General features: G+C 52.9%; 5 protein-coding genes across 5 annotated transcripts; 3 read left to right on the top strand and 2 right to left on the bottom strand.

The window, feature by feature from the left end:
* Positions 1-327: 327 nt before the first annotated feature.
* NCS57_00852200 (Chitin synthase) lies at positions 328-3,946 on the bottom strand (the record flags this gene model as incomplete). Its single annotated transcript, XM_053058334.1, has 2 exons — positions 328-1,493; positions 1,549-3,946. 2 exons carry the CDS (start codon positions 3,944-3,946, stop codon positions 328-330), a joined length of 3,564 nt encoding a protein of 1,187 aa, XP_052912165.1.
* Positions 3,947-6,254: 2,308 nt separating this feature from the next.
* NCS57_00852100 (MFS domain-containing protein) lies at positions 6,255-8,536 on the top strand (the record flags this gene model as incomplete). The annotated part of the gene is made up of 4 exons (XM_053058333.1): positions 6,255-6,350; positions 6,427-6,978; positions 7,037-7,757; positions 7,812-8,536. 4 exons carry the CDS (start codon positions 6,255-6,257, stop codon positions 8,534-8,536), a joined length of 2,094 nt encoding a protein of 697 aa, XP_052912164.1.
* A 303-nt stretch (positions 8,537-8,839) lies between these two features.
* Positions 8,840-9,844, top strand: NCS57_00852000 (Abhydrolase-2 domain-containing protein; the record flags this gene model as incomplete). The annotated part of the gene is made up of 1 exon (XM_053058332.1): positions 8,840-9,844. The coding sequence occupies one exon, from the start codon at positions 8,840-8,842 to the stop codon at positions 9,842-9,844; it is 1,005 nt and encodes a 334-aa protein (XP_052912163.1).
* Positions 9,845-11,917: 2,073 nt separating this feature from the next.
* On the top strand, positions 11,918-13,266 carry NCS57_00851900 (uncharacterized protein; the record flags this gene model as incomplete). The annotated part of the gene is made up of 4 exons (XM_053058331.1): positions 11,918-12,118; positions 12,207-12,496; positions 12,554-12,619; positions 12,669-13,266. 4 exons carry the CDS (start codon positions 11,918-11,920, stop codon positions 13,264-13,266), a joined length of 1,155 nt encoding a protein of 384 aa, XP_052912162.1.
* Positions 13,267-13,789: 523 nt separating this feature from the next.
* On the bottom strand, positions 13,790-14,527 carry NCS57_00851800 (uncharacterized protein; the record flags this gene model as incomplete). The annotated part of the gene is made up of 1 exon (XM_053058330.1): positions 13,790-14,527. One exon carries the CDS (start codon positions 14,525-14,527, stop codon positions 13,790-13,792), a length of 738 nt encoding a protein of 245 aa, XP_052912161.1.
* Positions 14,528-15,408: the final 881 nt, after the last annotated feature.

The raw sequence follows: 15,408 nt of genomic DNA, 5'->3' as shown, positions 1-15,408 counted from the left end.
CGCATCACCTTTGCCTCCCAAACTCGAACCACACCAAACAAAAATACCCAGACCCAAGACCAAGACTAGTAATTCCAACAAGAAGCCAGACCCTCCTTCAACAAAAACATTGTCCACAAGAAACTCGTAACAACATCATCATCTTTTTTCAAGAGAGCCTGTCTCGTACATCGATCGTTATTCTTTCAACAAAAAGCTGGGGATTGTTTTCGCCGTTCCATGCCCTTATGCGCCTGACCACGCCGGATGTAAAGAACCCAATCTTTCAAATGCAAAAAAAAAATCACACGCAAGAACCGCCTTGGTTCATTCAGACATGAATGAAGATCAGCTTCGCAAGTTACTCGATACGCTGCTCATCTTGTCGTTGAACCGCTCCTTGAGGCCACCCATCCATCGGGGCGCCTTTAGACTCAACCGCACCCGGCCCTCCACAATCATGTTGACAACGTTAAGGATGGCAAAGGTAGTGGAGCCGATAGCACGGAAGACGGCCAGGGAAGCGACGGACCAGAGGATGAAGCGTAGGTAGTAGTTCTCGCCAATGCCCTTGGCACTGTAAATCTCCGAGACAGCCATGCCGAGAATGCCGTTGCAAATCATCCAGGTCAGCACCAGGTACGTACGGACACTCTTGTAGTAGTCTTCCTGCATCTGGGCTTCGCTCATGGGGTTTTCGGGAACTTCAAGTCGGTCACGGAGGTTGCGGAGGGCCTCATCGTAACCACTATCAATGTCGAGCTGCTCGCTGGGCATGTCCAGCTCGACGGTTTCACCCTTACCAACGGCACCACCAAGATCAGTCTTCATAACGTTGTCACCCTTGGTTCCCCAGGTGACATCGTGGGTATTGCAGAAGGCGTAGATCTGTAGCGTGCAGATGTAACTGGGAAGCAGGACGAAATACTGTGCTGACGAGGTGATCATGTGCCAAGGATCGAGGTATATGACCGACATGATAAAGTACATTCCCACGGTCGATAGGATGGATACGATGAGGTTGGTAAAGACGTTGTTACCCATCTCTATCTTATCGTCATCTGCCGTGAGCTGTCGAACAATGATGTAGATCGTAGCAAAAGTCGTGTAGACCATGATGACTCCGTATATGATCATACTCGTGAGGTACAGTTTGTTAGAACCTTGGGGTCGATTTCCGAGGGACAGGATGAACTGCGTCGATATCAGGAGAACGCAAGCGTACCGCAGGATATGGAAGATGACAGTGCCGATGTTGTGTCCAAACGGATCGACTTTGGGGTCCGTTAGACCGCCCGCGACGAAGTAAAAGGTGAGGTAGAAGTTGGCCAGAGAGAAGAATGTGAAGAGAAGCTGGATGAACTGGTAGAAGAACTCGATGTGCAGAAGCACCTTGCGAGCCACAGTGTGATCCGTGAGCCAGATTTGCTTGAAGTGGACGAGGGAGTAGACAGCGGCAAAGAAGGCACCGTTGAGCCATCGTCGACGCTGCGAGATTAGTTCGGAGACCGTGTCTATTTCAGAGTTAGTGTCATGATGAATACAAGACATTGATAGGGGAGGGCTTACCAGGCACATCAGTCTCACCAGTACATCCCTTGACGTACTTCAAGACCCATCTCTCGCCTCGCTTGGCCACCAACTCCCAGCAAAGAATACGATCTTCAGCCAGATACATATTGGCTGTGAAGACATCGGCGTGTTGTCCGTGCAACGTCTCACCCTTGAAATACTGGCTGAGGGGTCCATGTCCAGTCTCATCGTTCTGCAGCGCGTGGAAACGGTAGGCACTGAGAGCACCGGGAAGCACAGTAATGTAGCCAAAGACAGACTCGAGGGGCTTATCAAGAATGTTGGACATCTTGTACTCAAAGTTCTGGGACGCCACAAGGGGGTTCAGGAAGTTGGCACCCATTCTGCCCTTCATGGCCTTGATCTCTCCACAAGCGCCGGCAACGTTCGAGTCGGTATCAAAGGCCTTCCAGAGATGGTAGAGCGAGGTGCCACCAGGACGAGTGCCGACGTCCAGTAGAATGCAGACGTTGGGGTTGAGAGCCTTGCCAAAGGCATTAAAGAACCATCGGTGCGAGTTGAGCTTGCGCTGGTTCTTTTCCTTCAGACAGAAGATCATCTGGCAAGGAACAATACCCTTCTCGGCACCCTTGAACTTGAGATCGGAATCGAGAGAGACCTGGGTCGTGTATTCGTACACGTGAGCCTGAACGGCTCGGTTGTTGACAAAGTTCTTTGCGATACCGTGCTGGTAGACACCCATGGCAGCAAGGGCGTCGAGAGTACGAGGGTGAATCTTTTCACGACCATCTGAGACGATACAGACCACAATCTTCTGCCACCCTGTCTCACCCCAGGTACGGGATCGAGATCGGGAGCAGAAATGTGAGATGTTCTTCATGACGGCGTGCATGGTGCGGGTGAAGCCGATCTCATCTTCGTTGTACATGGTGATACAAATGAACAGCTCAGTCTCTCGGAGAGTCTTTCCAATCGACTGTCGTAACTTATACCCTCTCTCGACAAAGTCGTCGGGGTCGCATGTAACTGCTGTGTATCGCATATGGGTGAATTCAAGCTCGCCTCGCCGTGGCAAGAAACTGTAGAGAATGGTGGGGATCTTGCACTCCAGCACCAGCTCACCGTTGATGAGCTGCACTTCCTTCCTGGACATTTGGGGTGCGCGGACACCTCTTCGTTCCTGGGCGCCATCCGGAGCCGGGCCATAGTGCTCAAACTTGTCGTAGTCTGAATGTGTCTCGTGTAGTGTACTTTGAGAATCGGATGAAAGGTATGAGCCCCGGTCCACCGGATGAGGCCTCGCGTCGCTGAGGTCTGATTCGGGTCCAAACACATCGTCATCTATATCACTGTGCAGAGGGATAGATACTGTCGCATCATCTGCAAAGGGCGGGACATTTCTGGAGTTGTTGTTTGAGAAGAGTGGCGCTGGAGGAAGTGGCCGCCGTGGGCTGCCACCGTATCTAGAAGAAGGGGTCCCTGGTCGAGGACTTCCATTGAGATCAGACGGCTCATACATGCCGTTTGATGGAGGAGGCCTCGAGAAGTCGGACCTTGTGAAATCCGACATGCGTGATGAGGGTGTCCATGGTCGTTGAGGTGAGCCATCGTTCATGTGCATTCCGTACGGGATGTAGGAAGAGTCGGGGGGTGGCATCTGTGGCGCATCGTTGAAGATAGAGCCGGATCTCGATGACCGGACGCTAGGCTGGTAGTTGAGGTTTCGTGGACTTCGAAGACTGGGAAGTTTCTCATGTGAGCGGGCGTTCTGGACGGTTCTCAATCGGCTGTGTGGCCGTGGTGGTACGGGTGGAGTCTGGTCTCGGCCATCACGCTGTTCCTTGTGCTGTCTGCGCCGCTCGCTGATTCCCTCAGGGATCTCTGGGAGATCTCGGGGCATGTCTGGCATGTCTGCAAATGCAACTCGCATGCTGTTCTTGCTCTTTTTGCTCTGCAGCTTTGCAGAAAGTCCTCCAGACATTGCATCGCGGGGCAGCAGGGACTGTGATTCGGCCACACTGGGGGAGTAGGCTGGAGGTAGAGGGAGAGGAGATACACGGTCACGTTCCTCGCTTGTAGTATCCTTCTCGAGGTCATCCAGGTGCTCGGGGTATGACCCGGACACCTGCTTGCCCTTGTCTGAAGACATACTGTGCTGAGGAACCAGAGGAGGCAGTGGTGATGGGATCGCGACTGGCGGTGAAGAGGAAGAGGGCGTTGTCTTTGGGGATAAAGCAGAGGAAGCAAGAGGAGAGGAAGGCGTTTGTTTTGATGGAGAGGGTGGTACATACTTGTGAGCGTCGTAAGGTTCTTCCACAGAGGTCAAAAGTCTCATCGCAGCGGGACTATGGCCGGTGGGCGTGTGATTAAGTTCATCGTCATCGTACGGCGGGAGGCTGTAGTCGGGCGGGCGTTGGGGCATGTTTGGGTCCATGGCGGTTGACTCGGAGGCTGGAATGTGGACGCGGGTAGTTGCAAGAGGACGGGGGATTCGAGATTGGCGATTGGAGGCCCAAAGCGAGAATGTTTGGGGACGACAGGCGTTTCCTCGACGGCCTACGCCGTAGGGAACGAGAAGAGCGACCGGATTCTCCTTGGAAGGACTCCTCAATCAAAGATTGAACTTGCCGGATAGAGTTTCGAGGTGTGGTCGAGCACGTAGTATATTGAAACCTTGATCTACACAAGGTGTTGGGTTGCAGGTTGAGAGCGCAAGTGTGGGTGAAGCTCGCACAAAGAATGCAGCTCGGGCATGCAACACAGAATTGTCGAGCGAGAGTCGGGACGAAGGAGTTGAAGAGAGACAGAGAGCGGAGCAGCACGCAATGAAAGCTGCCACCTTCCCTTTTTCCACGAGGCGTCGCACAGTAGCACGGAGCGAGCGGATATGGTTGCGGATATGGATTTGGTGGTGGGGGGTGGGTGATAGCTTGGGGAGGAAGCTTGGGTCATCCCAAACAAACGGTTACGTAGTACTGTTGACCCAGCAACGGACCCTTTGGGACATGTCTGGCACGCCCAGTCTCACAGGCTCCCAGTCGCATTGTTTCGGTGGCCGGGGAGGAAGCGCCACTCTCTGTTGGATGGACGATGATGACTGGCTGCTCCATCATGACTGCCTGGGCGAGACCCTGGTGGATTTGTTGATGGTGGAGGTCGAGTTTTAATTGCCTGCATCCCAAACTTCTTCAGCGTCGGGAGTTTGAGGCTCAGCTCAGTGACATACCCTAAGCCTTTGTCGAACCTGGAGCCAACTTTGTTCCGCGATGAATTCACTTCTTCAATCACAATTGAAAGCTTCATCAGACTGACCGTTTCTTTCTCAACAGAAATAACTATTTTTGCTCTTCGTGATGGCCTCCTGCAATGGCCGCCACGTAATGTTTACATGCAAGCGCTGGCGGCCTTCCTTAGCGCCTTACTGTGGATAACTTCGTTTCCCCAGTCATGATCGCCGACGGACAAGCATTCAACGGTCGTCAACAGTCCGTGAACGCTAGGACTGAGCTTGGCCTCGCCTGCAAAGGCGACGTGTGCTCTCGTTGTGACAAGTCAAGTGCTGAAAGGGTTGATCTGGTCTGACTCCCTTCAATTAATCTAATCCCCTGGCCAAAGGCACAGACGCTGATGAACCAGACGTTTTGTCAGCGGGGTGGACCGGCCGGACCCTTGCATGGGCCGCATCATGAGCATTCCTCGAGCCCTGGCAAGTCTGACACTCGGGGGAAGAGAGATCCCGCTTTCACCGGGAGAAGGTGAATCATACCTGGCCGATTCTGCAGTAGCTACCTCGGATACGGATACGGATGTGTCGTCCTCTCGCCGTTCTCGTGCATACATGGATAATGCACAGCCCCGAGTCACAACGTTACCCTACAACAACCGCAGTTTGTCTACCGAATTCATGAACAATTATGCTTCTTCTACACGTCTGAAAACCCGTACAGTCAAATCTATTCCTCAATGCGAAGGAAAAACTGATAGCTGTCATGCGTGGCTCACCGAAAGTCAAATCCTATCACCTGCCTCACCGAAGACTTGCTATTAGAAAGGATACCGTCAACAGCCGATCAAAATCCTTCCCAAACAAAGGGTTTTGATTTCGGTCGATGCTGAGCTGCGCCGCATTGGTAGTTGCAAGAGCAATGGAAAGATGGCCATGCATCAATGGAGCCGATGTCCAATTTAGACACCATTGGAAATGGGACAGCGAGCCATCGAAAGCCATTTGAAATGTCAAACGGTTCACTTTCTCGAGGGACAGACGTTTTGAACGTCACCCTGGCATAAAGACACGGACAAGAAGTCACTCATTATGAGGCAGAATAGAGCCAACGCTATGCATCCATGTTCCCGGATCGAGTGTTCATCCTGTTCGATGATGTCTGGGCCAACCCGACGACTCGTCCTCCAAGAAGCAACATAGAGGATGAATAGGGGCGGAGCATGTGCGCTTGTTCAAGGACCCCCCACATTGAAACTCATATCCCGCATATACCAAGTTAACCTTGTCGGCCTCTTTCCCCATGGGGTGCCGAGTTACAAGTCAATAATGCGCATGTTTGAAGTTAACCCGCACTCAGAGACCACTCTTCACGTCAGGCTGCAGCCTCAGAAAGCCTCCCGGTTACGGAATGACGTTCTTAGACCTTCAACCATTGAAACAACTGGAAGGAGATGCCCAACAACTCAAACCTGCGGTATAGGAAGCTGCGATGGATCCCAATCATCGATTCTTCAACATGCTTCAAACTCTTCGTCGCTTGCACACGTCTGCCTTGAGAGACTTTGACGCCTTGCATCCTCGCTGCGCAGCACAGCCAGAGTTTATTCCACCGGTCCTCGTCGCTAATGCCGAAGACCCTTGAGTTTCTTTTTATCTAGTATTTTCTATATAGTCCCTTACTCACCCAGTCCCCAATCACCCTGTCCCCATACCGCGCCGTCATCCAACAGCTTCATATCAAGCACACTTTCCGAAACCGAAACGACATCTTCTGGCTCCAGATCATGTCTCAAAGCACAGAACCTGGCCAGACAGGCCCTGGTGATAATAATCCCAGCCTAAGCTACCACTGGGCAGGCCGAAAGGATGCCCCTCGCGAGTCCCTCCACAACAATGCCAACGAGCCGGCCAACGATGCCCCAACGACTGTCCTCCAGAACCCGCTGGCTGATATGACCGAAGACGAACTCATTGCCGATGCCAGCGGCCTGTGTCTGCAAAAGGGCCTACTCGAGCACATCGACACTTTCCGCAAAGCAGCCCTTCTGGCTAAGGTTATCAACGTACCACAAGGGTTCGAGTCGATCGACGCTTTGAGCGAGGCTGAGAAGGAGATTCTCCGCTACGAGGAGACACACCGCTGGAGAGCTCAGCCCAAGATGCTCTACTTCCTTTGTGCTCTGTGTGCGGGATGCGCTATTGTGCAGGGCATGGACCAGACCGTCATCAATGGCGCTCAGGTATGAGGATTGAGCCACCCTTGGCCTGAATGGATGAAGGTTGCTGACATGAATCTAGAGCTTCTACTTTGCCGAGTTCAAAATCACCAGACATGCGCTGATCGGCCTGACCAATGGTGCTCCCTATGCTTCGGCCGCACTCATCGGATGCTGGCTCAATGCCCCCCTGAACAACTGGTTCGGACGCCGTGGTACCATCGCCTTCTCTTGCCTCTTTGCCTTTGTCACCGGTATCTGGCAGGCCGCTGCCAACACATGGCTCTGCTTCCTCCTCGCTCGCTTCACGCTCGGTCTCGCTGTCGGTGCCAAGTCAAGCACCACCCCCGTCTATGCTGCCGAATGCGCCCCCAAGAATATCCGTGGAGCCTTGACAATGATGTGGCAAATGTGGACGGCATTTGGCATCATGTTGGGATTTGCTGTCTCGATCGCTTTCCAGAACCTGAAGTATCCTAACGAGTTCGCCCCCTGGCGATGGATGATTGGGTCGACACCCCTTCCCCCGCTGATCGTGGGATCCCTTGTTTACTTCCTCCCTGAGAGTCCTCGTTGGTACATGGACAAGGGAAACTTTGTTGAGGCTTATAACTCGCTTAGAAGACTCCGCAAGTATGATTTGCAGGCTGCTCGCGATATGTATCTTGCGTGGAAGTTTCTACAGGTCGAGGAGCGCTCTAAGGAAGGCCACAACGTATTCAAGGAGTTCTTTAGTGTCAGGAGAAACTGGCGAGCTGCTCAGTCTTCCTGGTTTTGTATGTTGATGCAGCAGTTCTGTGGTGGTATGTACCTCCTAAACCCCCGATGAGTAATGAGCTGGGCTAACATGATCCTAGTCAACGTGATTGCGTACTACAGCACCAAGATCTTTAAGGATGCAGGATACACACAGTCGCAGGCTCTGCTGATCTCATTCGGCGGCGGTGCCATCAACTGGCTCTTTGCGTTGCCGGCAATCTGGACAATCGATACCTTTGGCCGCCGAAACCTTCTCCTGTCGACGTTCCCTCTCATGAGCATTTGTCTGTTCTGGACTGGCGCAAACTTTTATCTTCCGGAGGGACCTGTCCGCTTGGGGCTTCTTGCGACTGGCATCTACCTGTTTATGGCTGTGTACTCCCCCGGCCTTGGTCCAGTTCCATTCACCTACAGCGCGGAAGCATTTCCACTACATATTCGGGCTCTGGGCATGGCTTCGGCGACATCTATTACGTGGGCCTTTAACTTTCTCCTCAGTTTCACGTGGCCTTCTATGGAGGCTGCCTTTACAACATCGGGCGCCTTCTTCTGGTATGCGTCATGGAACATGTTCGGTTTGGTCTTTGCATACTTCCTCCTTCCGGAAACCAAGGCTCTGTCACTGGAGGAGTTGGACTTTGTCTTCAGCATGCGCAACCGAGACCATGCTAAGTACTATGTTAAGCGACTGGGCTGGTACACAAAGAAGATCATGGGCCGCAACCCCGAGTCCATGCCAGAGCTATACCGACTGGAAACAACTGCAACAGAGACAGAGATAGAGGTCAAGCCAAGCAACGGGGAGAGCAGCAACTCGGCTTGAAGGTCGATGATGTTGATTCACGATGTTGTCTACAACTGATTCTTGATTAGATGTTTTTAGTGAGAGGAATTGCAAACGCAGTTGAGGTTCACTGGGGCGTTTGGGAATTTGAATACCGTAAGAGCCGTGGTTGAGCGCGGCTTTGCACCGTGGTTGGGTAGTGGTTTATTAGGTAGTGTTGAATCTCGTAATATTATTACGGTAGATTTACTGTGCCTCATTGTGAATTCGTACCACTGAAAAGTAATCTCAACTTCTGTGGTCAGGGTATGTAGGTTGTCTTGTTCATTACGGATGACTAACATGGAGGATTTCTTCATCTGCACAACCAGGGGTTCTCATCACTTTGACACTAACCAAGCAAAGACTGGCATTGCCGAAGAAGCGGCCTTCATTTTGGCCCGTGAAAGCGCCACCCGACCAACCGACATGACAGATGACGATCATCAAGTGCTAGACCAGCCCGAAGCAACCGGCTTCCGTTCGGTCCAAGACCCGGCTACGACGCCGTCGAACTCGACGCAGGGATACGGACCGGCGCATGTGCTAGACCACCATCCCGACTATCCTCATATGCATACGATAGTCTTCCTGCATGGCAGAGGCAGTGACGCGGATGAGTTTGCGGAGGAGTTGATGGACTCGTCTGTCCTATCAGACGGGCGGTCGTTGCAGGAGGCGTTACCGGGCTGGCGGTGGGTTTTCCCCGCTGCAAGGCAAGTCTGGAGCGAAGTCTTTAAAGAGTTTATGCCGATGTGGTTTGAGTTGAGGGACGGCAGGGATGGTGGTGGGGATTCCGAGGGGCTGAAAGAGGCGGTCACACATGTGAGAGGTATCCTGCAGGAGGAGAGGACGAGATTGGGGGACGGCAAGGTGATTCTGGGGGGCATAAGTCAAGGGGGAGCGGTCGGCATGTGGACGGTGCTGTCATTGATGGGCGAAGGGAATGGTGATGATGATCCGGGGAAATGGCTGGGTGGGTTTGTGGGGAGCAGCACATGGATGCCGCTTGGAGATGATGCTGAGAAGATGCTGGACGGAGATCATTACGACTCTGAGTTTGTGGAACACATGATGAAGTCACTTTCTCAGCGACAGTCGACCATCCCTGTTCTCATGGGACATGGCGTTGACGATGCTTATGTCGACGTCAACCTAGGGCGACAAGCAGCGCGCATCCTGAGTCGAGTTGGGTGCAGTGTTGACTGGCGAGAGTACACAGGTGCAGAGCAAGAGGGTCATTGGTTCAAGGTGCCCAAGCAGATGGACCACATTTACGAGTTTCTGAAAAGCCTGGAAGCGCAGTAACAAGACATTTTCGGATATAAAACTCACAAATCTATCGGAATTGCCACGCAGCATCCTTGGATGTCAAATTTTTTTACTCGGGACCCGCGGAAATAACGTCCATCCAAGTCAAGATGACAGTTCCGAGGCCAGAGATCTCAGGATTCATATCCCAGTGCAGGGTCTTTTGTGCCACACCGGAATGTTGTATTCGAGTCATTTGCAGAGAGTGACAGGAAAAATTACCAGAAAAAAAAAGAAAAAATGATCTTGGGGTAACATTGCGCGACATGATCCTTGTCTTGTCAAAAGAAAAGGGCGCCTTCCCCTGCAGCAAGAATGCGTTTTAAAAACTTCCATGTGAAAAACTGGATGCCTGCCTGTTTAGGCAAGTGCCCTTCAAGCTCTGGGGCACTTGCACTTGCACCACCAGACTTGTGCTCAAGTTGGAAGGAACAAGTGTTTCCATTACGGATAACCTCAGTTGTGACCCATGACCGTGCGTCGCTCTTTCCAAAACCGAGCCTTTGGTGCCTCAGGTTGTGCCTCAGGTTCAACTCCAGTCCGGATATCATGATGGATCCATCCATTCTCTTGCATCTCGATCTACCTACAAGTAATTTCCCTTCAGACCAAGCTTCGAGTTTAGCGATGCCATGATCATGGCCCAACATTCTCGCCGTGCCGTACGTGATGTCTGACACTATCGGAGCACAGGCCCGTCGTCTTGCAAACTATTCCACTCTCGCCCGGACCTGCTTGCTCTTCAGGTCCACACGGCCGAGAAACAAACCCTCATGGAAACCTCGACACACGACTTCTCAAAGGAAACCCATCGACAAGGTCACCTTAAAAAAGCCACGAGGCCCGGCCCCCATCCGGACGAATGATCGGCAGCACCAACAGAGGCGCCCCTGAGGCGACTTTTTCCCCTTCCGTACCCTTCCCCTGGGCGGCACGGCCCTGATGCCCGTCATCTTTGTGTGAATCGTACGGTGGCGTGTGACGGTCATTGTGTCCGTTTGCCTGGTTGAGCCAGATGCATTCGTGCCTGGATATACGACATTTGCCGAGAGATGTCCTGAAGCAAGCTATGGTGTGTGCTTTGACATGGACCATGTTGCTTTCTTGTCTTGGAGGTGATCTCGACTGCTTTTGTCTGAGCAGCACTTTAACCCACAGCACGGGCTGGGCCGACGGCAAAAGAAGTGAGGATATCCTGGCTTCGAATTTTTATCTGCAGGACCGTCTTGAACTAACAAATAGCTGTCGATGGCGTTTGGTTGGTTCATCAAGTGTTAAGTCATAGCTTACACCACGTCTTCGGTCCTTCTTGTCTCCATCAGTGTCGAAGCTTCTCAGCCAGTTACGCCCTGATACCAACCGAGTCTCGTCTTGCAGGCCCCATCGCCTTCTGCAACCTGACCCCAGTCTGCACTCTGCCCTGCCTCTCATGCTCATAGCACCCCGGCCTCGGATCGTTCTTTGAAAATCGCCATCCATCTCTCAAGGCCGCGGAGGCCCCCGCCCCCTCCCTCGGGCCCTTGGACTCCTCCGGACCAAACCTTGTTCGGACATGCTCCGTGAAGCTGCCCGGCCACATAGCCTCGAGTCGGCAATCAACATCATGGATCGAGTTAATGCCTCCGATGCGCTCGGCCGCTAGTCTTAGTCGTCCCTTGTCCTGGGGCCCTGGATCTCCACCGTTTCATCGACCACCGATGGCGTCCTTCTAGCCGTGGGTTCTGAAAGCCATCACCCAAGCCAAGCCGAGCCTAGCAGAGCCCACCGTCATGCGACACCAGGCATCTCGAACTGACTCCCCATAAACCCAGACGCGCATCCATGGATGGATGGATGGTTTGCAGACGTGGCCCCGTCGACTGAGAATCTTGGGATGCCATGCCCTAGCCTAGCTCCTGTTTCCCAGCCCGGTCGTGGAGGCGGGTCGGCGTGGAGGCGAAGATGGAGACCGACTCACTGTAGTTATAATGATGCTTCCGCAGCTCCCACCCCCGCTGCCGCCGGTCTCTGCTCTCATTCTACTGTTTTAGAGCTTTGGTTTCTTGATGCTCACTTGAGCGTCTCAGCACCATGCGTAACCCGCCTCCAGAGGTGATGGCCACATGGCCTCACCCAAACTACGACAACCCGGATCACCGTGGGCCCGCCCTGCTCATTGTCGAGGTGTCCATCATGTCGGTCGCTGTTCTCACTCTCCTGGCTCGACTCTATGTCCGGATATTCAAGGTCAACAAAAGTGGCCTCGATGACTGGCTCATGTTGGCTGCCATGGTAAGAATTTTCCCCAGATCTGTACCTCGGCTCGTCCAGCGAGCATGTGCATGGTGATCGCCGCCCCCCTGCTAACACTCCGGGTTAGGTTTTCGGCATTGGCGTTACAATCTGTGTGATACTGGCGGCTCAGATGTACGGATGGAACATTCATGTGTGGGATCTGAAAGAGTCCCAAGCCGTCAAAGGTCGACAGGTGTCCATCGCCGCCCAGACACTCTTCTTGTTCTCTTCCGGTCTCGCAAAGAACTCGATTCTCGTTTCCTATCTCCGAATTGCTCCGGCTCACTCATGGCTTCGACGCGTGACCTATGGATCGATCGGCCTGGTTACCGCCTTGATTTTTATCTTTCTTATTGTGCTTTGGACACAATGTCGGTATGTTCATGGATACACGCCCAGCTGTTCGCTAGACTTAATGGCTGACTGTTGCAGGCCAATGTCTGCTTATTGGAGCTTGACAGGCGGTGATAGCTGCTCTGCAGAAGGCCCTAGCGTGCTGTAGGTTTCTCAATAGCCCCTTACTTGACCTGCCATTGACCCCTTGTAGGAGCCAAGCTATTACCACAGTTGTTACCGACCTACTCGTCTGCGCTATCCCTCTACCAACACTATTCAAGTTGAAGCTACCACTTTCGCAACGCATCGCCCTCATTGTGGTTTTCTCACTTGGCCTTGTTGTCGTTTTCGCGGCCTCGATGCGCGCATACTGGACACACTACGTGACGGACGAGACCTACGATGTCACCTGGGAGGGCTTCTATCTTTGGATCTGGACCGCCGTAGAGGCAAACTTGGGTGTCATCTGTGGTAGCGTGCCGGCATTGCGCCCACTCTTCAGGAGCATCTTTCGGTCAAAGAGCAGCAGCTACTACAACAAGACAGGCTCGCACGCGTATCCGCCTGGCACCGCCCAAGGAGGAGTAGTAACGGTTATCACGAGTCCTAAAAAGGCTAGTCGGACCTGGACGGACAGCCTGCAGCGAGGGAGCAAAGGGGTGAGGATTCAGGATGACCATATCGACATCGAAGCGGGCACTTTTAGTGGCGGAAAACGACACAAAGACACCGACAGCGGGACGTCGACGCTTGAGATGGATACCTGGCCGTCGCGAGAGCAACCAAGATCGTGGCCGTCGGGCTCATAGTGAATTTTTGGCATGTTTGGCGTTATGGCAATGCGGGAATCACGAAAATGGTATTCATGAAGAAAGGGAAGGAAATCACAGGACATCCAGCATGACAGGCATGGAAGGGATATAAACCACGGCGTTCTATATGGACATGGGATAGTATGGTTATCACCAAAATAAATGTTCCCTTTTGATCTACCAGACTCCTCAAGTAATCCTCCAACTATATTCGCCCTCTAAATGCTTCTCTCTCGTCTTGACGTTCATCCGAGGTTCATGTGTCGAGAAATGTCAAGCTAAATTCGGGCATAGGGTTACTTCGTAGGATTTAAAGCTCCTTGGCGTGGCTTTGAATCCTTCGGCAAGCCGACCCAAGCGCTTTGACCCGCCTCGCGAACTCGTCAAGTTTGATTGTCCAGAGGCGAACCGAACCGAGAAATCGGGGGGTCGTGAACAGGGATCAGTGTTTCCATTCCTTTTGGTGTGTATAATACACCCTTGATAAATGCCCGGCCTGCATGCATCGCGCGCCGGTGCATTAGCCTTCCCCGGCGGGATTGTCGTCCATTGCGGCGGGGGAGTCGAAGGGCGTGTCTCGCTTCGGCCGGAGGAGATAGCACCAGTAGTATAGGTCCGGATCATGTGGTAGTAGCTTAGGCGTAGGAACCTTGGCGAGAACCTCGATGTCAAAAGGTAGGTCATCAAGGTCGAAGCGCGAGGAAGAGTAGCTGAGGGAAACCCATACACCGCCATCGGTGAGACAATTCCGGATGCCGGCGGCCATACGGCGTAGCGGGGTCTCGCCGGCGCATGAAATAGCGTCAACGGTGCTCTTGTCGACGATGAGATCAAACTTTTCTTTTAGGTCGAGCTGTGTGGCATCGTGAACCTCGTAGCGCATTTGCACATCCCCGAATGCCTGTGCCTCAAGTTCGCGGCCGCGGTCAATGGCGAGAGGCTCGTAGTCGACATTGAGAAGGTTGCGGAAGCCCCGGGCCCGGAAGTGGTTTTGAAGGTCGCTGGTGCCAAAGCCGATGTGGAGGATCCGTGCCGTGGCCGGGTCCAACCGTTCGAGGACCTGCTCGACTAGCGGCATGAAATCGGCCGACTTGACGAGCCACTCAAAGGCCTTTTCGGAGGCGAAGCGCTTGTGCCAGTAGCTCTGCTTGTCAAAGTCGGCTGGCATGATGGCGGCGAGGGCGGCTCGGGTTCGCTGGAAGATTGGGGACGAGGGCTCTAGAGGCGGGATCTGGGGCGCGGCGGAAGAGATGGCCATTTATAATTAATTACCCGAGCCCTTGGGCTAGGTTATATCTTATCAATGCAACTTCTTACCCCCAAGGGTCAAGGGGCCGTGTATCATGAGGATTGAGATTTTGCAAATCCTGACGGAGGGGGGGTTGTTTTCGGGTCCACAGAACTGGGATTGTTGGAGAAGGACACAGGATAGTCATGGGGGCGGCCCAGAAGAAATTGGACCCTTCATGATGGCTTCTTTCGTCTTCAAGGAAAACAATGTCTAGCTACATAGTCTGTGAGTCGAATAGCGTTGATAATATTGACTTTCCGACCGTGGTGACTGGCGTTTGCAAATTCAACCAGACGTCTAGTATTGTGATGCTGAAGGGAAGCCATTCCGGAGGATTTTTGCACGTTTGGATGTGGACTTTCGGCTCAAGTGCCGAGCGAGAAAGACGGTGACCAGGATGAGAATGGCCAGTCATGAATAGTGACATTGGTAAGATTCATGATGCTCAGGAACATTGTCACGGAGTTGTTCTGCATTTGGATGGTTCTCACGATTGAGGGTCCATCAGGCAGTGAATGATTGGCTCACGGAAAGAAAATGGGTTATGGTTCAAGATGGTGGTTGCAAGAGAAGAAACAGACTTCTAAAGAACCCTTGATGGATGGACCCTTGATCATCAACTCGAGCGTTCCTGTCCGTGGGTGAGGGAGAGAAAAACTGTCCGGCGCGCGGACGATGACGTCGCCCAGCTTCAACAAAGGCATGATTGGCAGGGGCTGGCCGAAAACCCCAGCCCTATTAATATCCGACCAATCGCAGGACATGAGCCGTTACTTTCCAGCCACACTCGAGTGAGGCGCTGTTTCAGCTCCGCCTCTTTTCGAGTGCCGCGTCAACCTCCAAGCAAT

The sequence above is a fragment of the Fusarium keratoplasticum genome, chromosome 6, assembly GCF_025433545.1.
Source record: "Fusarium keratoplasticum isolate Fu6.1 chromosome 6, whole genome shotgun sequence".
In the NCBI taxonomy this organism is placed as follows: domain Eukaryota; kingdom Fungi; phylum Ascomycota; class Sordariomycetes; order Hypocreales; family Nectriaceae; genus Fusarium; species Fusarium keratoplasticum.
The sequence above is the reverse complement of the archived record's forward strand: the minus strand, read 5'-3'. Positions and strand labels throughout refer to the sequence as shown.